This window comes from Salvelinus sp. IW2-2015, unplaced genomic scaffold, assembly GCF_002910315.2.
Source record: "Salvelinus sp. IW2-2015 unplaced genomic scaffold, ASM291031v2 Un_scaffold5094, whole genome shotgun sequence".
In the NCBI taxonomy this organism is placed as follows: Eukaryota; Metazoa; Chordata; class Actinopteri; order Salmoniformes; family Salmonidae; genus Salvelinus; species Salvelinus sp. IW2-2015.
Window position 1 is genome coordinate 6,343 of NW_019946360.1, and position 25,457 is coordinate 31,799.

The 25,457-nt window shown below is 45.6% G+C and overlaps 2 protein-coding genes across 2 annotated transcripts; one reads left to right on the forward strand and one right to left on the reverse strand.

Moving 5' to 3' along the window:
- Window positions 1–277: 277 nt before the first annotated feature.
- On the reverse strand, window positions 278–5,528 carry LOC112077960 (actin-related protein 2/3 complex subunit 2-B-like). The gene is given in 7 exon segments (XM_024144343.2): window positions 278–482; window positions 1,921–1,966; window positions 4,113–4,225; window positions 4,354–4,388; window positions 5,378–5,398; window positions 5,400–5,420; window positions 5,422–5,528. Coding segments are annotated over 7 exon segments (453 nt in total). The 5' UTR covers window positions 5,448–5,528; the 3' UTR covers window positions 278–291.
- A 7,303-nt stretch (window positions 5,529–12,831) lies between these two features.
- On the forward strand, window positions 12,832–23,418 carry LOC112077959 (C-X-C chemokine receptor type 2). The gene is made up of 4 exons (XM_024144342.2): window positions 12,832–13,012; window positions 13,289–13,604; window positions 14,105–14,502; window positions 21,407–23,418. The coding sequence occupies exons 1-4, from the start codon at window positions 12,832–12,834 to the stop codon at window positions 22,483–22,485; spliced, it is 1,974 nt and encodes a 657-aa protein (XP_024000110.2). The 3' UTR covers window positions 22,486–23,418.
- Window positions 23,419–25,457: the final 2,039 nt, after the last annotated feature.

Sequence of the window (25,457 nt, forward strand, 5' to 3'; positions counted from 1 at the left end):
TAAAATCAATGTGTTTATTCCTCAGGCGGCCTATAGCAGAAAGCACAATATCATACTCTCAGACAAAGTGTCCGTCAAGATCACCACTAGGCTCACTAATATCAGAACACGCATAGCCTAGAGATGATCCGAAGTCGAGTTAAGCCACCCTCCATACCAGCACACAATTCCAATTAGACAGCCCCCCACACCCCCCCACCCAAAGCCCTCAGACTTTAGTGCAACAACAAATATGCATCCTTGCTTTTGTCATGTTACTTCTATAACATCACCAGGCAGTGCAGCGGCCACCTACATGGACTCGTCGTCTCTGTAGTGGACCACGGCCCTCGTCTCTCCCTCCTTGCCCTCCTCCTGGAACTTGAAGTACTTCTCAAACACCGAGGCGAAGCAGTTCCTCTTCAGCATGCCCGCCTGGTGGATCACTTCTTCCTTGTTGGCCGGGACCGCATCCAGGTCAAAGATCAGGGACACGTTGTAGCCTAGGAGACAGCCAATCACAGACAAGATCAGCTATTGTTCGATATAATTATTAAATCGCTAGAAAACTTCTTAGTAAGAGGTTTACTAACTACGACATGGTGTCGATCGTGTGTCAATCTCTGAAGGGAATGGGGGTCAAAACCGGCCTATAMTAAATTACAATAAATACTAATAAAACCCAAACTCTGCATTGACTTTCCAACAAAGTAAACTATTAAGCAAAAAAAATGAACAACGTGTTGGCCTAAATGCAAAGCGTTAGCCCTGGTGCCAACCAAAGACAGCGTATCACCCAGTAAACACTATCTATATGTAACAGTATAACTTTAGTCCGTCCCCTCGCCCCAACCCGGGCGCGAACCAGGGACCCTCTGCACACATCAACAACAGTTACCCACGAAGCATCGTTACCCATCACTCCACAAAAGCCGCGGCCCTTGCAGAGCAAGGGGAACCACTACTTCAAGGTCTCAAAGCGAGTGACGTCACCGATTGAAACYCTATTAGCGCGCACCACCGCTAACTAGCTAGCCATTTCACATCGGTTACATATAGTTTCAATCATGGAGGAGGATGTGGGTGCATGGTGTTATTTTAATTAAATGTGTCTAAACTTCAGGCTGTGGACAAAACTAAAGCAGGAAAACAAGAAGCAGTTTATTTTTTTACATTTGAGTCATTTATAGTGATGGACAACCACATACTGCATCTCAGTCATAGTTAGGTGGTAGGACGACCACATACTGCATCTCAGTCATAGTTAGGTGGTCGGACGGACCACATACTGCATCCTCAGTCATAGTGTAGTGGTAGGACAACCAATCTGATCTCAGTCATAGTTAGGTGGTAGGACAACCAATACTGCATGCTCGGAGTCATAGTTAGGTGGTAGGAAAACCACATACTTGCGATCTCAGTCATAGTTAGGTGTAGGACGACACATACTGCATCTCAGTCATCAGTTAGTGCGTAAAGGCCAACCACAGTACTGCCATCTCGTCCATAGTTTAGGTGTAGGACAACCACATATGCAATTCAGTCATAGTTAAGGTGGTCGGACACACAACATACTGCATCTCAGTCATAGTTAGGTGGTAGGACGACCACATACTGATCTCAGTCAATAGTTAGGTGGTAGGCACACATACTGCATCTGCAGTCATTTTAGTGATGGTAGGACAACCACATACTGCATCTCAGTCATAGTTAGGTGGTAGGACGACCACATACTGCATCTCAGTCATAGTTAGCTACTTCAATTTAGGAAAATGTACTATCAGCGAAGTCAGTGGTAGTAATATAAGTGTGGGTGTTGGACCCTCATAAGGGATTGGCTATATGACGCGCTGTCAATATTCTCTGAGCAGTTGGAGTCATTAACATGGTGACAGTGGTAACTTACATAGGGAGAGTGGACCGTAGTTACATAATACTTACACGCTTCGGGTGAAACCAGGAAGTTCCCATAGACCCGCTTCAGCAGCTGAAAGGAGGAGGGGTTTGGTGTGTTATTAGGGACAGTAACAGATCAGAAGCACCGACAGAGCGACACCAGCTATGCAACATCAGAGAGCTAGAGTGGACTGGTAGGGGTGGATGTCTCAGTGTAGATAATGGTAAGGGAGATCATAAGCCTTCCCCTAAAACAACGGTTACCTGTCAACGTGGAATCACTGGAATGTAGCCCATGTTCTGAACAAAAAAGGCAATAATATGCAAATCCAGCATACACATGTCAAACAGAGAAGATTACATAACTTCTATTATAAGAAGCTGTACTGCAACTCAGTTTCCTTTACAGTAAAACTGCAAGAGTGCACCATTGTGACACAGTATTTTATGTATTTGTGTAAATCTATTATGTAACATGTAAAGTGGAACATTTCTACACGAAAATGTGTTTTGTTGTGGGTTAGTGAAGAAAGGTGACAAGGTGTACCAATTTACATTGAGTGACTGAAAAGGACAAGGCTTGATTAGCTGAGCATGTTCTCACAAGGCCACTTTGTTTTTGCAGTAGTTAACTAGCTTTCTAAACCACTACAATGAAGAACGGAGCTGAAAAGTAGGAAACAAGGCAATGAAGGCAGACATTTTCTATGGTCAGGTGACAGGACTGGGACATGATCTGGTCCTTTAAAAACACACCACTGTGCAGCAAGTGAATATAGGTGTTCCTTTCACATGATCTTAAAGTGCTCGACAGGTAAAAGCAATACTGTTAAAACCTATCCAGTCCTTTGATCCAGTAGTGCTCGCAGAGAGTAAGAAAACAATGACTGGAAGACTACAGGAAAAGCAGTCATGGTGTTCATTAGGCTACATTTAGCTGTCTCAGTCAGCACTTCCTCCTATAGGGTGAGTCAGAAACACTTCCTGTTCTATAAGAAACCACTGCTGCTGCTGCTTTCTTCCATACATGGTGAGGATGTACAAAGCCCTGACATCCTGCTTTACAGACATTTCTCCTTTTTCACATAAAATGAAACATCTACTCTGACACACATTTTAAACTACAATTGAAGCTATGATGAGTGCCATGGGTTAGTTTCAAGCATTACTTGTTGTAATTTAGCAGAACGCTCTAATCAGAGCAACTTACAGTAGTGAATGCATACATTTTCATCCTTAAAAAATTATATATGTGACTCGTTTCAGGAAACTAGCTGTATGTCGCACATCACTACTTCACAGGACCGCCATTTGAACGTAAACTTTATTTAAAAATCAAAATGTATTTTTTTGCAAGAAATGCATTCTGGAAGAATGCCTTAATAACAAACTTATATGCCATATGTAAAAACAAATAAAGTTGTTAAATTACGAGCCTAGTTGGTTTAGTCATGGAAAGATACAGCATCCTTCCTGCTAGCAATGATTGGCTGAGAAAAGGAGTGGGCTGGACATGCTGCGAGGTCTGCCATGTAGTTCGGAGAGGTCTGCCATGTAGTTCGCTTCTGTCTATAATATGAGCTTGTCAGTATGTGTAGGTAATCCTTTTTAATGCTGATTTAAAAAAAGAAAAGCTATCAGGTAGTAGAACTGCATAAGTGTTGCTCTCCTCTTTCTGGAGAACTGAGTTCTGAAATCAGTGGAATTAGAGTATGATAGCTAAGGAAAAAAATTGGGCATTTGATTGCAAATATGCAGGTGGAGTCCAAAAGTTAAATCTTTGGTTATTTAGTACATAGCCTCACATGTGAATCATTAAAGAGATGGGTGGGGCTAAAGCTTAAAAGGGTGTGAATGATGCTGAATGGGTGTAGACAAAAAAGAGCTCTCCAGTAGGTACCAAAAAATTCAAGGGCCATTTTCTCAAAAGTGAGGTTACATGTTTATCAACTTTCAAAGCGGAATTACTTTCCCATTGTTCCTCATCTGTAGTGTATAATATACCATTTATCTAGCTCTGAGTCTCTACCTTTATCCAATGTAAAAAACACAATTTAAAATTTTGCTACATAAGACCAAATCGAGCCGGTCGGTCACATATACTAGTCCCCGTGGGAATCGAACCCACAACCCTGGCGTTGCAAGCGCCATGCTCTACCAACTGAGCTACACGGGACATATGTGTAGATTGAATGAAGGGCAAGGGAGGTACAGATGCTGGTGTGTGTGTGTGTCACCTCATCAGCTCCGTGCTCCTGCAGCTCCTTGTAGAACTTGAGGGAGATGCTGACCATCAGCTTGGTCTTGTCCCCATCGGGGTTGGAGATGTGGTAGAGGACACCATCGAAATCTAGTTCAGAGAAAAGCCATCAGTTACAAACAAGCACCCACCTGGACAACTCACTCCTGAAAATAGCATAATATTGTTAAAACTGCATGGTACTGCTTGGAAAAATTAACCACTAGTCCTTAACTCACCTGCAAATGTCACCTCCACTGCCTCTGGTTTTGTCCTACAAATAGAGAGGATTATATGTCAAATATGTATGAAACTGAATGCATGATAATATAACAAATTCAGACATGTTTTGTTGAGTAGGCTTAACTATAGACAACGCTTAATTTGCTGCCAGTATAATAATATTCTGCAGCAGCAGTTACCATGTTGGCATATTCGTGTAAAACCATTTTGGTTTTCGTGCAACTTGCAATTGTATTTCAAGAAACCACTCCTTGYGGTTTAGAAGTTGTCTATAACTGCAGTTCCTCTCCCCAGAGAGTTGCACTGACAAGACCCAACTTGGGGATGCTGGAATGCGGAAGAGGCCAACAATGCGATGGCTAATATAGTGCTAGCAGCTATCTAGTCTGATTATTCTCTATTCATTTCCTGAAATTGAACGACTCTAGCTAATACAAGGTTAACCCATAACGATACGTTCTCTTTCTCAATTCAAAGCAAACTAGTTAGCTAGCTACTATACCATGAACTAGAAAAGCAGGTTCCCTTGTATTGCGGTGATTAGCATAGCAGCCAGTGATAGGTATAGTTAGCTAGCTAACAAACACGGCTGGACATATTTTATGTGAAAGCCACAATCAGAATTGAAAAATTGTCAGTTCACTGGGACAATAAATGAGGGGATGCCGACAACACACGTAAGCTAGAGTTCGCTTAGCGTTACCCCCTTATTGGGGCTAGACAGTTATCAGATAGGCTTTCCCTGCCCAGCTAGTCTAGTAGCCAAAGCTAACCAGTGACAGACACACCCCAGTGTCTGGGTAAGCGATGTCTCTTGCAGAGGCGCGTGCCACTTTATTCAGTTAAACAGAATATTACTGTACGTGTCAAATCTATAGTCCCTGTTCTGTCAATTTCACCAGCCGCACATTTTCCATCCATCATTCATTGTCGACCAAATAATACTGGCCAGACATTAAGATACGGCTACTGTTAGCTATTCGGAAGCTAGCAAGCTAGTCTGGAACAATGATTTCTCACCCATTGGATGCGCCGTCAAATCAACGTCAGCGTCTCTTCTAAACCGGTTGTTGATTTCTAGCAGAATCATTGCAGCGGACTGGAAAATACGTTTAAATCGAAATATAAAACTTGTTTTAGATCTTAGGCTTCTTTGTGTCAAATCTGCAAATGTTTCTTCCCTGACAGACCGCTGTCGGCTCTTCCGCTTATTTCATTCCGGACCCCAAAGCAAGGTTGCTCACAGCACTGCCTGTAAGATTGTGGCTGATATTGGTCTAGATATAAAATGTGCACACTATGCTTCAATTTTTATTATAAACTGGGTGGTTCGAGCCCTGAATGCTGTTTGGCTGAAAGCCGTGGTATATCAGACCGTATACAACGATTATAACAAAACATTATTTTTAATGCTCTAATGACATTGGAACCAGTTTATAATAGCAATAAGGCACCTCGGGTGTTTGTGGTATATGGCCAATATACCACAGCTAAGGCTGTATCCAGAAACTCCACGTTGCATCGTGCATAAGAACATCCATATACCACACCCCCTCGGGCCTTATTGCTTAAATAACTGCTCACCTTCCTTGTGTGTTTTTGTCAGATAACAAAACACATTTAAATCGTTCATGGTTCCTTCGTACTCCTAGTAATAGACAAACCACAAGTTTGTAATGTAGTAGGCTATGTAATGCATATATTAAATATACTGTATATATACAGTATCAGTCAAACGTTTGGAAACACCTACTCATTCAAGGATTTTCTTTATATTTACTATTTTCTACATTGTAGAATAATAGTGAAGACATCAACACTATTAAATAACACATATGGAATCATGTAGTAACCAAAAAACTGTTAAACAAATCAAAATATATTTATATTTGAATTCTTCAAAGTAGCCACCCTTTGCCTTGATGACAGCTTACACACTCTTGGCATTATCTCAACCAGCTTCATGAGGTAGTCAACTGGAATGCATTTCAATGAATTTGTGTAATTACTGCGTTGAGCCAATCAGTTGTGTGTGGACAAGGTAGGGGTGGTATACAGAAGAAGCCTATTTGGTAAAAGACAAAGTCCATATTATGGCAAGAACAGCTCAAATAAGCAAAGAAAAACACAGTCCATCATTACTTAAGACATGAAGGTCAGTCAATGCGCAAACTTTCAAGAACTTTGAACATTTCTTCAAGTGCAGGTTGCAAAAACCATCAAGCGCTATGATGAAACTAGCTCTCATGAGGCCGCCACAGGAAAGGAATCCAGAGTTACCTCTGCTGCAGAGGATAGTTCATTAGAGTTAACTGCACCTCAGATTGCAGCCCAAAAAATGCTTCACAGAGTTCAAGTAACAGACACATCTCAACATCAACTGTTCAGAGGAGACTGCATGAATCAGGCCTTCATGGTCGAATTGCTGCAAAGAATCCACCACTAAAGGACACCAATAAGAAGAGACTTGCTTGGGCCAAGAAACATGAGCACACAGCTCGGACACCCATGCATACCCCACAAGACATGCCACCAGAGGTCTCTTCACAGTCCCCAAGTCCAGAACAGGCTATGGGAGGCGCACGTACTACTAGAGCCATGACTACATGGAACTCTATTCCACATCAGGTAACTGATGCAAGCAGTATAATCAGATTTAAAAAGCAGGTACAATACACCTCAAATCAAATCAAAGTTTATATGTCACGTGCGCCGAATACAACAGGTACAGTGAAATGCTTACTTATGGAACAACGGTGACTGTGAAAAGACACATAATGGTACAGACACATGCATACCACACATTGTGATATTGCTGTATGGTGGTATTGAACATTTTGTGTTGTGGATATGTTGGGGTGTAGAGATGTTATATGATGTACTGTTTATCTTTAGCTCATTCAGTACAAACATAGTTCACTGTTTTATCTTTTGTTTTATATGTCATGTGGGACCCCAGGAAGAGTAGCTGCTGCCTTGGCAGGAACTAATGGGGATTCTTAATAAATACAAATACACTGTCATCAATTTATTTAGAATTCAAGGCACACTTTACCAGCATGGCTACCACAGCATTCTGCAGCGATATGCCATCCGATCTTGGTTTGTGGGACTATAATTTGTTTTTCAAAGGACTATGACCCAAAACACACCTCCAGGTGTGTAAGGGCTATTTGACCAAGAGAGAGTGATGGAGTGCTGCATAAGAAGACCTGGCCTCCACAATCACCCGACCTCAACCCAATTGAGAGGTTTTGGATGAGTTGGACCGGAGAATGATAAAAAAGCAGCCAACAAGTGCTCAGCATATGTGGGAACTCTTCAAGACTGTTGGAAAAGCATTCCTCATGAAGTTGGTTGTGAGAACGCCAAGAGTGAGCAAAGCTGTCACCAAGGCAAAGGGTGGCTACGTTGAAGAATCTAAAATATTGTAATTAACACGAGGGGAGACAGTGAGCTGGTTTCAAGCGCAGGGGCAGAAGGTGTTTATTGCAAAATACCACAGGAGGAGGCGTAGCTGTGTCCAGGGGTAGGCAGAAGGTCATACACAGGGGGGTCCAAAAGGGAAAACAGTACAGGCAGGGAAAAGGCTAGTAAACGTAGTCCGGGAGATCAGGTATAGGTAGATAACAGGAAATAGGTAGATAACAGGAAATAACAGGAAATCCTCACGGGCCACAGCGCACTCTGAAAGCCATGTGTCACAAAACAAACAATACGCTCACCAGTGAGTGGGGTGCAAAAAACTGAACTAAATAGTGTGTGATAATGACATTCAGGTGTGTGAAAAGGTGATTAGAATTCAGGTGATTTGGATCTGAGTGTGAGCTGGAAAAGTGAGCTGCATTCAGGGATCTACGTGGTTTGAGGGTGTGAGTTGGAAGCAGACATTACAAATATAAAATTTATTGATTTGTTTAACACTTATGGTTACTACATGATCCATAGTGTTATTTCATAGTTTTGATGTCTTCACTATTATTCTACCATTGTAGAAAATATAAAAAATAAGAGAAAACCCTTGAATGAGTAGATGTGTCCCAAACTTTTGACTGGGTGCTGTATAACACTATATAAAAACGAATGCATGCTATAATGTAGGCCTTCTGCAAATTAATGCAACTTCATGTTCTTATGGTTGATTTGAAAATACAAGCAATCCGAGCAGCATGGCCTAGCTAGAATGAGGAGGCATGTGTAGCCAATACTACCCCCGCGCGTTAAACATGATTTTATGGGCAAGGATCTTCTTGATGGTACAGTGCGCCGCAAATTGTTTGCAAACCCCTATTACTAGCCTGTGCAACCTCTCTTTTGTATCGTCCGAGATCCCTAAAGTTTGGAAAGCTGCCGCGGTCATCCCCCTCTTCAAAGGGGGAGATACTCTAGACCCCAAACTGTTACAGACCTATATCTATCATACGCTGCTTTCTAAAGTCCTTCGAAGCCAAGTTAAACTTCTTATGGCTGCAGGGGTAGTATTGAGTAGCTTGGATGAAAGTGCCCAGAGGTTCCCAGAGTTAACGGCCTGCTCCTCAGTCCCAGTTGCTAATATATGCATATTATTATTAGTATTGGATAGAAAACACTCTGACGTTTCTAAAACTGTTTGAATGATGTCTGTGAGGTATAACAGAACTCATATGGCAGGCAAAAACCTGAGAAGAAATCCAAACAGGAAGTGGGATTCGGAGTTGGTCGATTTTTACAACCCAGCCCCTATTGAATACACAGTGGGATATGGATCTGTTTGCACTTCCTACGGCTCCACTAGATGCAACAGTCTCAACAGTCTTTAGAACCTGAATGAGGCTTCTACTGTGATGTGGAGTCGGATGGGAGCTGTTTGAGTCAGTGATCTGGCAGAGAGCCAGGTCCTGGTCATGCGCATTTCACATGATAGCGACCTGCGTTCCATTGCTTCTACAGACAAAGGAATTCTCCGGTTGGAACGTTATTGAATATTTATGATAACAACATCCTAAAGACTGATTCTATACTTAGTTTGACAAGTTCTTCGACCTGTAATTAACTTTTTGAAGTTTTTGTCCGACGTTTCGGCTGGACCTGCACGAGCGTTTGGATTTGTGTACTAAACGCCACTAACAAAAGTAGCTACTTGGACATAAATAATGGACATTATTGAACAAAACAAACAGTTATTGTGGAACTAGTATTCCTGGGGAGTGCATTCTGATGAAGGTCACAATAGTAAGGGAATATTTATAAATATAATTTCTGATTTCTGTTGACTCCAACATGCGGAAATGTTTTATATTCTTTCTGAGCGCCGTCTCAGATTACTGCATGGTTTGCTTTTTCTGTAAAGTCTTTCATCAAAGTTTATGATGGAGTATTTATGTTATTTGACGTGGCTCTGCAATTTCTCCGGATATTTGAGGCATTTCTGAACATGGCACAAATGTAAACTGAGGTTTTTGATATAAATATTAACTTTATCGAACAAAACTAATTTATTGTGGAACATGAAGTCCTATGAGTGTCATCTGATGAAGATCATCAAAGGTTGTGATTCATTTTATCTCTATTTCTGCTTTTTGTGACTCATGTCTTGGCTGAAAAATTGCTGTGTTTTTCTGTGATTTTGCGGTGACCTACATAATCGTTTGTGGTGCTTTCGCTGTAAAAGCCTATTTGAAAATCGGACACTTCGGTGGGATTACAACAAGATTACCTTTAAAATGGTATAAGATACATGTATGTTTGAGGAATTTTAATTATGAGATTTCTGTTGTTTGAATTTGGCGCCCTGCACTTCACGGCTGTTGTCATATCATCCCGTTAACAGGATTGCAGCCATAAGAAGTTTTAACAAACAGATCACCGACCATTTCGAATCCACCGTACCTTTTCCGCTATGCAATCTGGTTTCCGAGCGGGTCATGGGTGCACCTCAGCCACGTTCAAGGTCCTAAACGATATCATAACCGCCATCGATAAAAGACAATACTGTGCAGCCGTCTTCATCGACCTGGCCAAGGCTTTCGACTCTGTCAATCAATTCTTATCGGCAGAATCAACAGCCTTGGTTTCTCTCAAATGACTGCTTCGCCTGGTTCACCAACTACTTCTCGGATAAGAGTTCAGTGTGTCAAATCAGAGGGCCTGTTGTCCAGACCTCTGGCAGTCTCTATGGGGTGCCACAGGGTTCAATTCTCAGGCCGAATCTTTTCTCTTGTATACATCAATGATGTCGCCTTGCTGCTGTGATCTCTGATCCACCTCTACACATACAACACCATTTTGTATACTTCTGGCCCTTCTTTGGACACTGTCACATCGTCTGATGAGAAGAAGGAGTGGACCAAAGCGCAGGCACGGTACGTGTTCAATGATAATTTATTAAACTGAACACTGAAACAAAAATAAACAAAAGAGAAAAAACGAACAGTTCTGTAAGGTAACTACAACTAAACAGAAAACAAATACCCCACACAGGTGGGAAAAAGGCTACCTAAGTATGATTCTCAATCAGAGACAACGATAGACAGCTGCTTCTGATTGAGAACCACACCTGGCCAAACACAAAGAAATAGACACACATAGAAATAAAGAAACTAGAATGCCCACCCTAGTCACCACCCTGGCCTGACCAAAATAGAGAATAAAAGCCTCCTCTATTGGCCAGGGCGTACAGACACTGTGTTAATAAACCTCTAGATGAGCTTCAAATGCCATACAAACACTCCTTCCGTGGCCTCCAACTGCTCTTAAACTGCAAGCAAAACAAATTGCATGCTCTTCAACCAATCGCCCGCACACCGCCCGCCCATCCAGCATCACTACTCTGGACGTTCTGACTTAGAATATGTGGACAACTACAATAACTACGGTGTCTGGTTAGACTGTAAACTCTCCTTCCAGACTCACATTAAGCATTCTCCAATCCAAAATTAATCTAGAATTCAGCTTCCTATTTTGCAACAAAGCATCCTTCCACCATGCTGCCAAACATACCCCGTAAAACTGACTATCCACCGATCATGACTTTCGTCGATTCATTTACAAAAGCCTCCAACACTTCTACTCAGCAAATTGGATGTAGTCTATCACAGTGCCATCCGTTTTGCTCACCACAAGCCCCATATACTACCCCACCACTGGACCCTGTACGCTCTCGTTGCTGGCCCTCGCTTCATATTCGTCGCCAAACCCACTGGCTCCAGGTCATCTATAAGTCTTTGCTAGGTAAAGCTCCGCCTTTCTCAGCTCACTGGTCAGCCATAGCAACCCGGCCGTTAGCACGCGCTCCAGCAGCGGATTATTTCACTGGTCACCCCAAAGCCAACTCCTCTTTGGCCGCCTTTCCTTCCAGTGCTCTACTGCCAATGACAGAGAACAAATTTGCAAAAATCACTGAAGCTGGAGTTCTTATATCTCCCTCACGTAACTTTAAGCATCAGCCTGTCAGAGCAGCTTACCGATCATTGCACCTATACACATCTAAATTGTCCACCCAACTACCTCATCCCCACAGTTATTATTATTTTTTGCTCCTTTGCACCCGCAGTATCTCTACTTGCACATTTATTCTAAAAGCACATCTGTCACTCCAGTGTTTAATTGCTAAATTGTACATTATTTCGCCACTATGGCTATATATTGCTCTTACCTCCCTAATCTTATTACATTTGCACACACTGTATATAGATTTCTCTATGTGTTATTGACTGTACGTGTGTTTTATCCCATGTGTAACTCTGTGTTGTTTGTGTCACACTGCGTTTCTTTATCTTGGCAGGGCGCAGTTGTAAGTGAGAACTTGTCTCTCAACTGGCCTACCTGGTTAAATAAAGGTGAAACAAACAGTTCCATAAATGATGCTTCCATCAGATCATAACTATAAATACGTGCCGCCAGATACTGCTGCTGGACACCTGTTGTCCTCTCTCTATGTGCACATCACTGCAGCCGACCCACAATCCGGAAATGCCTTGTCTAGATATTTGGAAGATTTGGAAGACTGGTTTCAGAATACAGTCATCCGAACAACCTTATTGTTCAGCTGATTCCCTCATTAATATCTTACTGACAAGTTCATAATTGGTTCACGCCTGGACAAAAGAGAACCTTTTTCTTTCTCTATTTTGGTGAGGTCGGGTGTTTCCTATGCTAGGTGTTTTTTGTTTTTCTATGTTGGCCTGGTATGGTTCCCAATAGGGAGCTGTTTATCGTTGTCTCTGAATTGGGGATCATATTTAGGCAGCCTTTTCCCACTGTTTTTTTGGGGGGATCTTGTTTATGTGTAGTTGCCTGTGAGCACTGCATTTGCTTCACGTTTCGTTACTCTTTATTGTTTTTTTGTGAGTTTCATCTAATAAACATGTGGAACTCTACGCACGCTGCGCCTTGGTCCATTTATTCCAACGATCGTGACTGAAGATCCCACCACAACAGGACCAAGCAGCGTGCCCAGGAGGAGCAGACATCCTGGACGTGGGAGGATATATTGGATGGGAAGGGATCCTGGACGTGGGAGGAAATCCTGGCCGGAAAGGATTGCCTTCCATGGGAGCAGACGGAAGCAGCGCAGGGAGGAAAGCGACGATGCCGGGGTTCGTGGCCACAAGGAGAGCCCAAAAGACAGCCCAATGTTTTTGGGGGGCGGCACACGGGGTGGTCGGCGGAGCCGAGGTGTGAACCAGAGACAACCTGGGAGGAGATAGAGAGGTGGTTGGTCGACCCAAGGAGAGTACCAGAGCCTGCCTGGGAGTCGATGGAACAGTGCGAGGAGGGATACCGAAGAATGGAGTTGGCGAGGAGTATGCGGCAACGCAGGCGTTTGGAGGAGCGTGTCACCAGTCCGGTGCAATCTGTGCCAGTCCCACGCATGAGGCCTCCAGTGCGCCTCCCTAGTCCGGTACGTCTTGTATCTCCTCCTCGCACTCGCCCTGAAGTGCGTGTRCCCAGTCCGGTACGTCCTGTGCCTGCTCCCCGCACTCGCCCTGAAGTGCGTGTCACCAGTCCGGTGCCACCTGTACCGGCTCCACGCATCAGGCCTCCAGTGCGCCTCCCCAGTCCGGTATGTCCTGTGCCTGCTCCTCGCGCTCTCCCTGAGGTACGTGTCACCAGTCCGGTGCCACCTCTACCGCACCCACGCATCAGGCCTCCTGTGCGTCTCCCCAGCCCGATACGTCCTGTGCCGGCTCCACGCACCCAGCCTCCAGCGCTTCTCCCCAGCCTGGTACGCCCTGTGCCAGCTCCACGCACCAGGCCTCCAGCGACGGTCTGCAGTCCAGAGCCTTCAGCGAAGGTCTGCAGTCCAGAGCCTCCAGAGACAGTTCGCAGTCCAGAGCCTCCAGCGATGGTTCCCAGTCCGGAGCCTCTAGCGACGGTTCCCAGTCCGGAACCTCCAGTGACGGATCCATGGCCCGGAGCCTCCAGTGATGATCCATGGCCCGGAGCCTCCAGTGATGATCCATGGCCCGGAGCCTCCAGTGATGATCCATGGCCTGGAGCCTCCTGCGAGGGTTCCCAGTCCGGAGCCTCCTGCGAGGGTTCCCAGTCCGGAGCCTCCTGCGAGGGTTCCCAGTCCGGAGCCTCCAGCGAGGGTTCCTAGTCCGGAACCTCCTGAGACGGTCCACAATCCGGAACCTCCTGAGACGGTCCACAGTCCGGAACCTCCTGAGACGGTCCACAGTCCGGAACCTCCTGCGACGGTCCACAGTCCGGAACCTCCTGAGACGGTCCACTGTCCGGAGCCTCCTGCGACGGTCCACGGTCTAGAACCTGCAGCTCCATGGCCGGATCCTTCCTATGCACCGGTGCCAAGTCCAGGAACGGCGTCCAGTCCCGCTCCAGGGCCGGAGCTTTCCTCTGCGCCGGTGCCCAGTCCAGGCACGGCGTCCAGTCCCGCTCCAAGGCCGGAGCCTTCCTCTGCACCTGTGCCAAGTCCAGGAACGGCGTCCAGTCCCGCTCCAAGGCCGGAGCCTTCCTCTGCGCCGGTGCCCAGTCCAGGCACGGCGGCCAACTCAGCTCCATGGCCGGAGCCTTCCTCAGCGCCGGTGCCCAGTCCGGGTGCGGTGTTAAGGTCCCGGCTCTATGGCCGGACCCGGCGGTCTGGGCGGGGGCAAAAGACCCGCACCGGGCCGCCACCGACGCTAGTCACCCCCCTACCCTCCCCAGTTGGTTTCAGGTTTTGTGGCCGGAGTCAGCACCTTTGTGGGGGGGGTACTGTCACGCCCTGGTCAAAAGAGAGCCTTTTCTATTCTCTATTTTGGTTAGGTCGGGTGTGACTAGGGGGGTGTTCCTATCTAGGTGTTTTTGCTTTTCTATGTTGGCCTGGTATGGCCCAATCAGAGGCAGCTGTTTATCGTTGTCTCTGATTGGGGATCATATTTAGGCAGCCTTTTCCCACTGGGTTTTTGTGGGATCTTGTTTAGTTGCGTTCTGCACTGCATGTAGCTTCACGTTCGGTTGTAGTTTATTGTTTTTGTTTCGTGTTCATCAAATTAAATGATGTACGCTTACCATGCTGCACCTTGGTCTGATTCTTCCGACAACGACATGACACATATACTTGCTATCATTTTAAGTAAGCATATAAAACAGCAATCCCGTCTCAATCAACTCACAACTAACTCAATCCCTATAACTCAATCCACATCTGCATTGCTTGCTGTTTGGGGTTTTAGGCTGTGTTTCTGTCTAGCACTTTGTGATCTGCTGATGTAAAAAGGGCTTCATAAATAATTTGATTGATTGATAATATAGACTGAGTGTATTGGTTATGTTAATGAGGAGACACAAAGTTTTATTTCAAGTAATTTAATTACATGACATTATTTCCACCTAACAGAACAATATTGAAATTGGATTCTTGGTGTGGGCTATGGAGCCATCATTTTCTCCTTCCATCTATCTCCCCTCATCTCCCTCTCCCTCAAGTCCTCTCTGTTGGCAGACCAGAGGAATCTCAATTTCAAGTAGGGACAGGCCTACCGCTCAAGAAGGTGAGAAGGAATGTAAAAGTAGGCCCAAGAAAGTGAAAAACAGTAAACAAAAGTCCATCTTCACTTAAATCCATTGCAGGTAAGGAAACCACAGGGGTCCACTCAGAATGTTTATCAATCAATCAATGAAATGTTATTTATAAGCCCTTTTTACATCATCCGATGTCCACAAGTGCTATGAGAAACTCAGCCTAAACCCAAACAGCAAGCAATGCAGATGTAGAAGAACGTGACTAGGAAAAACTCCTAGAAAGGCAGGGACCTAGGAAGAAACCTAGAGAGGAACCGGGCTCTCAGGGTGGCCATCCTCTTCTCTGCTGTGCCGGGTGGAGATTATAACAGAACATGGCCAAGGTGTTCAAACATTCATAGATGACGAGCAGGGTTAAATAATATCATAGTGGTTGTAGAGGGTGCAACATGTCAGCCACTCAGGAGTAAATGTCAGTTGGCTTTTCATAGCCGAGCATTCTGAGTTTGGAGACAGCAGGTGCTGTAGAGAGAGAGAGAGAGTTCAGCAGGTCCGGGACAAGGTAGCACGTCCAGTGAACTCAGGGTTCCATAGCTGCAGGCAGCACAGTTGAAACTGGAGCAGCAGCACAGCCAGGTGACTGGGGCAGCAAGATGTCATCATGCCAGGTAGTCTGAGGCATGGTCCTAGGGCTCAGGTCCTCTGAGAGAGAAAAGAAAGAAAGAGAGGGAGAGAGAGGAAATTAGAGAGAGCATACTTAAATTCACAAGGACACCGGATAAGACAGGAGAAATACTCCAGATATAACAGACTGACCCTAGCCCCCGACACATAAACTACTGCAGCATAAATACTGGAGGCTGAGACAGGAGGGGTCGGGAGACACTGTGGCCCCATTCGATGATACCCCAGACAGGGCCAAACAGGAGGATATAACCCACCCACTTTGCCAAAGCACAGCCCCCACACACAGAGGGATATCTTCAACCACCAACTTACCATCCTGAGACAAGGCGAATATAGCCCACAAAGATCTCTGCCACGGCACAACCCAAAGGGGGGCCGCCAACTGACTGGAAGACTACGTCAGTGATCAACCCACTCAAGTGCCACCCTCCTAGGACTGCATGGAAGAGCACACCGCAAGCCAGTGCTCAGCCCTGTATAGGGTTAGAGGCAGAGAATCCCAGTGGAGAGAGGGGAACCGGCCAGGCAGAGACAGCAAGGGCGTTGTTGCTCCAGTGCCTTTCCGTTCACTTCACACTCCTGGCCAGACTACACTCATCATAGGACCTACTGAAGATGAGTCTGCAATAAAGACTTAAAGGTTGAGACAGAGTCTGCGTCTCTCACATGGGTAGGCAGACCATTCCATAAAAATGGAGCTCTATAGGAGAAAGCCCTGCCTCCAACTGTTTGCTTAGAAATTCTAGGGACAATTAGGAGGCCTGCGTCTTGTGACCGTAGCGAACGTGTAGGTATGTACGGCAGGACCAAATCGGAAAGATAGGTAGGAGCAAGCCCATGTAATGCTTTGTAGGTTAGCAGTAAAACCTTGAAATCAGCCCTTTCCTTAACAGGAAGCAGTGTAGGAAGACAGCACTGGAGTAATATGATACAATTTTGGGTTCTAGTCAGGATTCTAGCAGCTGTATTTAGCATAACTGAAGTTTATTTAGTGCTTTTTCCGGGTAGCCGGAAAGAGACCATTGCAGTAGTCTACCTAGAAGTGACAAAAGCATGGTTTAATTTTTCAGCATATTTTTGGACAGAAAATTTCTGATTTTTGCAATGCTACGTAGATGGAAAAAAGCTGTCCTTGAAACAGTCTTGATATGTTCGTCAAAAGAGAGATCAGGGTCCAGAGTAACGCAGAGGTCCTTCACCACTAGAGGGGTATCTGCAAACCACCAACTTACTACCTGAGACAAGGCTGAGTATAGCCCACGAACATCTCCTCCACGGCACGAACCCGAGGGGGGCGCCAACCCGGACAGGAGATCAGGTCAGTGACTCAACCCACTCAAGTGACGCACCCCACTAGGGCATGGAATGGAAGATCACTAATAATCAGTAACTCAGCCCCTGTAATAGGGTCAGAGACGAGCCCATTAAGAGGAACCGGCCAGGTTACACAATCTTTTGTAGGTGGTAATGCTTTCAGTTCCCTTTATTCTCCTGGTTATGGGTTAGATAATATATACATAGTCCTTGGATTAGGGCATATGTGTTATTTATTAGTATTCTTCCCAATTTRGATCTTGTCTCATCGCTGCAACTCCCCAACATGCTCGGGAGAGGCMGATYTGTCCTCCGAAACATGACCGCGCWCCTTAACACCCGCCAGCTTAACCCGGAAGCCAGCTGCACCAATGTGTCGGAGGAAACACTGTTCAACTGGGGACCGGGGTCAGCCTGCAGGTACCCGGCCCACCACAAGGAGTCGCTAGGGCACGATGAGCCAAGTACTGCCCCACCGGCCAAACCCTCCCCTCACCCGGARGACGCTGGGCCAGTTGTGCGCCGTCCTATGGGACTCCCGGACGGTTGTGGCACAGCCAGGGAAMAAACCCGGTTCTGTAGTAACGCCTCTAGCCCCGCTATGCAGTGCCTTAGACKYCTGCACCACGTGCCTATGTGTTTTAGCACTGCAGGGGAAAGAGACCCATTACCCCGTATAGACCCATTACCTCCTAGATTGGTAGGCTACACTTCAAGAAGCTTCTGACCACTTTTGCATGAGAGTATCCAAGTCAGAGACRGTGGAGAATTCCTCTCAAGCAGTAGCTGTCTGTCAAACATGCATATTTGAACAGCCTCTATTTTGGGATAGCCACCTATCAAACAGGTCAGTTTATTTTTGTTCTCAAAACAATTCTTTGCTGCTATATTGTCCATTGATAATGGATTCCTTGAGCAACTGAGACAGACAGGGCATTAGTGTTACGCAGAGCAGACTCAGACAAGGGGACTGGGATGAAGTAACCAAGGTATTTATTGAAACACAGGGGGAAGATGGAGTGCCCGCCAGGGGAAGTTCGGGTGGGTTGAAGGAAACCATGTGCGGAGGCTGAGGCTGGAGGGAGAGGGGTTGGGACAGGGTAAGCAGGTCCGGAGGGTAATCCAAGGGAGTAGTAGAGAGGGGAATCCAAGGGAGTAGTAGAGTGGGGAATCCAGGACAGAGTAGCAGGATGACGAGACGTGGAACTGGAGACAGGGACCAGAGTCAGAGCAGGCAGAACTGTAGCGGAGAGGAAAACAGGCACAACAGGATCTAATCGTAACAAACGGCTAGAAGCGTACACTGACTGAGCAGAGATTATGATCTGGCAGTGTGGAAGTGGCAGGACTGAGTATTTGTAGAGGTCTTGATTATGGAACAGGTTGCAGCGAGTGGGGATCTGCTCTGACTCCAGCACACCTGTCTCTGCCCACACAATCACACACACAGGGAGAGGGAGAGGGAGAGGGAGAGGGAGAGGGAGAGGGAGAGGGAGAGAGTACTGGGGGAGTGGGGGCAGGTTAGGGAGACACAGGATGAGCAGTAGAGGTGTATCTTATTGTTCACAAAGGTATAATATTCATTGTTAATAATGGTGGACATGGTACTTTGGTCAACGTTTTGGGCTAGTGGCCTTTCTCAAGACAAGATGTATACATAATGAATGATTTCTCTCMAGGACCTCTTGGGGGAGCACCTCATTGACTGTAAAAATMGTGTGTTTGTGTGTGTGTGTATTTGACAAATAGGAAGATGATAGGGTGACAACATGGGCTGGCCAAAAACATACATCCCAATGTACTCAGGGCACTGCCCTCTCAGATAGTGAAACTCATAGAATGCTTTGTAGAGTAAAGGGGAAAAGAGGCAGTGCAGAACACTCTAGGCAAAGTTCTCTTGGTAACTGACTATGTTTCTCAACAACTAGGGAGTTGTATTTTAAACAAGATACACAGTATCACCAAGATCATGGCATGTATTTTATCAATGCATTGAAGATATATTGTTGTCGCAAATGTGTTTGTTGACCATTGATATCTGAAATATTCTTGTCTACTTTTTTTGTGTGCGTTCATTGCTTGAGAACAAAATATTTCCACAATCTAAGAAGCTTTACACTTGACGGGCCTGAGGAGCATAATGTTGTAAGGTACCCAGCCATCTTACCCCACTTCCTTCCCTGTACAAAGAGTTTACAACACTGATCAAAGACCCCAGTGTCTTCTGCAATATGACAGTAATTGACGTGCATGCAATTTGAGCATATCACGTAAGTGACACTTAGTGGACAGGACCTAGACATGGTGTATTGTAGGTCACAGGGATGTTAATGACAGACATGTAGACCCTCTCATCCCACGGCAGCTCTACCCAAGATTACCATTGTTCTCTGACACCTTAAGAATAGATATCACTTACTGACAAACTCAATGTTTTGTTTATTTGTGATCGTTTGTGTGTTTGTGTGTGTGTGAATGCACACATTTATAGCTACTTTGTGGCTGGGGGGAATTTTCTCTATACAGGTGGTAGTTCGCAGCCCCAGGTACTTGTTTAGGAAGTAGTTGAAATGTTCTCTGGTGAATATTTTGTTTGGTTATATCAGGTATCAAGGTAAGACCCACGTGCAGACTGTGTGAAGTAACAATGTTTAATGTAACAACAGGGGCAGGCAAACGACAGGTCAAGGCAGGCAGGGGTCGATAATCATTAGTAGGAGCAAAGGGACAGGCAGAGTTCAGTAATCCAGAGAGGGGCAAAGGTACAGGTCGGCAGGCAGGCTCAGGGACAGGCAGACTGGTCAGGCAGGCGGGCTCGGAGTCAGGACAGGCAAGGGTCAAAACCAGGAGGGTGAGAAAAGAGAAACTGGAAAAAGCAGGAGCTGAGACACAAGAATCTGGCACAGACAGACAGAAAACACAGGTATAAAGGGGTGGAGACAAGCACAAGGACAGCTGAAACAGATCAGGGCGTGACATGTTAGGCCAAGCCGAGAAGCTATGGATCATAGCCGGGGTTGTGATGAGCACCATTGGTGCTCATCTTAAAGTGGTACTCCAGTCTACTTTTAATCTCATTTAACACCTGATTTACTTAAAAGGCACACCTCAATAGATGGTCCAGGCATGTCACATGTCATGAGGATGGCATAACACATTCTCATCAGACCAACTCCTTGAAGTTTGCAGCCTATAAAACACTATTTTGCTCAAAGCATATGTTTGTACCCTTTAGTGTGTGTATTTGACTGTATTTATACTTGGGATATTGCTTTAAAAACAGTAAAAGTTCAAAAATCACTGGAGGATGTCTTTAAGTGAAGATGTCTCAAAGACAAGAGCATCAGAAGTTAAAGGCTAGTCTTTCTCTGTCTGTCTCTATCTTACCGTAATATATTTTGTAATGTGCTCTCAGATCCACCAACAGCTGACAGAAAAAGTAACTGGCAAAAAAGTTCCAAACTGCTGTCAAACTTCTCTTTTGATAATTAAAACGTGGAGTGTATGACTTTCATTTCTAATCATTAAGGAGGCAGAATTTGAMGCTGACAAATGACGCACGTGCAGTGACACAATATTGGTCACTAAACAGGATATCTTGACACTTCCATCCCAGCTGTGATGTCTTTAAAACAGTGGCAATTCCCTCTTCATTATCATAGAGCTGGATGCAAAAATGACAGGTGAGAACCTATATAGTTTGTAGAATACTCATGATTCTGGATGGAGGGATGGATTGGGTGGATGGATGGATGGGTGGTATAGATGGATGATGGGTGGTGGTGGGTCGATGGGTTTTGGGTGGATGGGTTGTGGGTGGATGGGATGGGTGGGGTGGATGGATGGATGGGTTGGGTGGTTTGGGTGGATGGATGGATGGATGGGTTTGAGGGTGGGTGGATGGATGGGTTTGGGTGGGTGGGTGGATGGGTTTGGGTGGGTGGATGGATGGATGGGTTTGGGTGGGTGGAGGATGGGATGGATAGATCTATAGAAAGAAATGTACAGAATATCTGTTGACTGTATATGAAGCTTCAGACAGAATAACAGTATAAGACTAAGTGATCATATCATAAAAAGATCCCCTCTGACTACTGTTTTCTCCATCTCCAACAGAACTAGAACAATACGTCCTGGACTATGAATTCGATTCAGCCAACGACTCCTATTACTTCAACATCACCTCCTATGACCTGAACTTTAACACCTTCTCCTGTGCAGCTCAGCCCCTGTGTCCCAGTGCCGTCATATTCCTGTGTGTCCTTCACATGGCCATCTTCCTATTGGCTGTTCCTGGTAACCTACTTGTGGGGCTCGTGATTGGCTTCAGTCAGCAGTCCCTGACCCCATCCGACGTCTTCCTGTTTCACCTGACTGTAGCCGACGGGCTGCTGGCTCTGACCCTGCCCTTCTGGGCTGCTGCCACGCTCCACGGCTGGATCTTTGGTGACTTCCTGTGTAAGTTCCTCAGCCTGGTTATGGAGGTTAGCTTCTACACCAGCATCCTGTTCCTGGTGTGTATCAGTGTCGACCGCTACCTGGTGATCGTTCGCCCCGCCAAGTCCCGTAAGGGCCGCCGAAGGGCCTGCAGATGGTACGCCTGCACCTTCATCTGGGCTCTGGGGGGCGCCCTCTCTCTCCCTGCCCTCTTCAACYACGCCTTCACGCCCCGTGGCGGTGGTCCGACGAGGTGTGCTGAGCGCTTCGACCCCGGCAGCGCCACCCACTGGCGGCTCGCTACTCGCGGCCTACGCCACATCCTAGGGTTCCTGCTCCCACTAGTCACCATGGTGGCGTGCTATAGCATCACCGTGGCCCGGTTGCTGCAGACGCGCGGCTTCCAGAAGCACAGGGCCATGCGGGTCATCATTGCCGTGGTGATCGCCTTCCTCCTGTGCTGGACGCCGTTACACATGACGGTGATGGCCGACACCCTGATGAGGGCCCATCTGGTGCACTTCGACTGTGCTGGGAGGAACAGGGTGGACTTGGCCCTCCGGGTCACCCACAGCCTGGCCCTGGTCCACAGCTTTGTTAACCCAGTGCTGTATGCCTTCGTGGGGGAGAAGTTCAGGGGGAACCTGGGTGCACTGGTCAGGAAGTCACGGGGACCAGAGAGGGGGTCGTCATCTCGATTCAGCAGGTCCACATCCCAGACCTCAGAAGGGAATGGACTGTTATGATTGATCTGGCAGGTTGTCCCCACATTACTTTCAATCAGGGTTGTGGTCAATCCCATTTCAATTCCACTCAATTCAGGAAGTACTCTAAAACTCCAATTCCAACGTTTTTCAATGAGAACATTTTTAAAATCGAAATTGGAGTTTGGTTCACTTTCTGAACTGACTGGAATTGAAATGGAWTTAACTCCAACCCTGCTTTTGTCACACCCTGGTCTTAGTACTCTTTGTTTTCTTTATTATTTTAGTTAGGTCAGGGTGTGACATGGGGAATGTATGTGTTTTTGTAGTGTCTAGGGTGGTTGTATGGTTTAGGGGGTTAAATAGAGTAGATGGGTTTGTATTTAGTATAGGTGTCTAGCTGTGTCTATGGTTGCCTGAATGGTTCTCAATCAGAGACAGATGTCATTAATTGTCTCTGATTTGGGAGCCATATTTAAGGCAGCCATAGGCACTAGGTTAATGTGGGTAATTGTCTATGTGTGTACGTTTGTAGCCTGTGTGTGCACTTACGTCTTTAGCTTCACGATTCGTTTGTTGTTTTGTTTCAGTTTGTTATAGTGTTTGTTGCGTGTTTTTTCCCTTTTCTACAATAAAAGAGAATGTATTTTGCACACGGCTGCGCCTTGGTCCACTTTCTCTCAGCAAGACGATCGTGACAGCTTTGAATTACGTATAAGATCGTCCTTTGTAACATATTGTAGCCTAACATTCTTGCTGACATTGAAATATGTACTGGCACTATCAGGCTGCAGAGTCAGATCCTGTATGTTGTTCTTTAATGTCCTCCATATACTAATGCCCCTGGTGTCTGTACATTGTATATAATGCCTCTGTTGTCTGTTGTATTAGTAATAAATACCCTGTGCTGTCGTTGTTTGTCCAAAGCTGCTTGATAAGACACAAGAACATTTCCTCAAAGGGAATAATGACACAATAAACTCAACTGTGATGTCACCAACGAGTTCCAAATCTTTCAACACTCAGAGTAAAATAAACAACAGAAGTTACCTTCCCAGTCAGGGGCTGACAGATGTATTTTAGGTCTCAGGCAAGCTTATCTCACCATACATGGTACAAAAGGCTATAAATGGCTCATTCTAGTGTTTGGTATTAAGAAGGACCTACAGCCGGTTTAGTACCATGTGTTCTATCTGTTTATTACCAAACAACTTTTACCCCCATTCACCAGCAGAGGGCAGTCATTACATGGGTCTGAATGGGGATACCAGCTCTGACTGCAACATTGGCCTCTTGATTCTAGCTGGTGAGACAGCCATATGAGGTCACTACTATTTGAAAGCTGCCCAGAGTATGTCAACAGTTATGATATTGGGCCTGTTTTCTGTTTGGGTGATGTAGAGAGAGAGGAGAGAGAGAGAAGAGAGAGATTCATTTTCTGTACATCATTGTCACCCTCAGTGAGTCAGTGTGTTGTGTGAGCGTTGAAAGAATAATCAAAATGAAATGTTGGTCTTTTTTGTCATTAGTCCATTGTTAATACAGTCCAAAAAGTTTTGCATGTCATCAACCAAACTTTAAAGATACATATATTGAGTCCAACATCTTGAAAACTTGACTCCTGACTGGAAAACTTGTTGGGATGTATCAACAGTGGACTAATGACAAAAAAGACAGCCAAGGAACTTCCCCTGTCCTCACTCCCTGTATCTCTCTCTCTCTACCTCACCATTACACAATCCCTCTCTCCTTTATCTCTCTACCTCATCTTACACAATCTCTCTCTCCTGTATCTCTCTCTACCTCACCTTAACACACTCTCTCCTGTATCTCTTTATCACTGAATCCTCCTCCTTTTTATCTGGCTTCTCTCATCTCTCATCCTCCTTCACATGTTCTCCTCTCTCTCCTGTCTCTCTTCTCTATCTCCTCATCCCTCTTCACATGACCTCCTCTCTCTTCCTGTCTCTCCTTCACTTTCTTTATTGGCTACACCTTTCCCTTCTTCCTCAGTGCACCCTATTCCTGTCCTCCTTCACCCATCTCTTCTATTCTCTCTCTCTTTCATGCTCTTTCTTTTYTCTCTCTTCTCCCCTTGGGATGATCACACAGCCCCGAGCCACCACAGGATATCCCCATGTCCCCATCCCCATCTCCGCTGTCCTCAAATGTCCACTTGTAACACTTGACCCTTGACTTCACCTATGACCTTCCCACACACCCAGGTCACGTCTCAGGTTGCCACGGCTACCTAATAGCCGTAGCTAACCCCAAGGTGCAGATATGATCCTAAATACAGTTAAGTTTGACCTTAGGGTCATAGTGCACTAGGGCTGAAGGTACTTGTACCTCTATAAGGGTTTGGCTGAATGGTTTTCAGTGTTTACACTAACTCAGAAAGGTAACCTTAGCACAGTTAAAGAACTGTTTTGGGTATGGAGTTGAGGGTCTGTCCTCAGAGAAGAATGCCTTGTCTTTCAGTTCTTGATCTGGAGCTAACTTCTAAAGTWGTTWAAAACTAAAATGTTAGTTTATTTCGGAGTGTCAGGAATAACTTCAGAACTGCAGATAAAATTGGAAACAAACAAAACAAATGTCTGTGACAAATCAAATGGAGAGGTGGATTCAGTGKAGGCTGCTGAGGGGAGAASGGATCATAAKAATGACCGGAACAGAGCAAATGGAATGACATCAAACACCTGGAAACCATGTGTTTGATGTATTTGATACCTTTCCACCCATTCCGCTCCAGTCATTACCACGAGCCCGYCCTCCCCAATTAAGGTGCCACCAATCTCCTGTTGTGGGCTTTCAATAACAACAAAGGCATATCCTCTAGCTTTACTCCAGAACAGCGGTGTGTGTATATTGAATAAAAGGGGATTTGTAGAGAAAGCACAGCCTCATCCTCCCTCTCCACCTTGCACATCTGTCAAAACATCTCAGAGTGAGAACACGCGAGAGAGTACGAGAGACAGAGAGAGACAGAGGGGGGAGGGAGGGGCAGGGGGGGA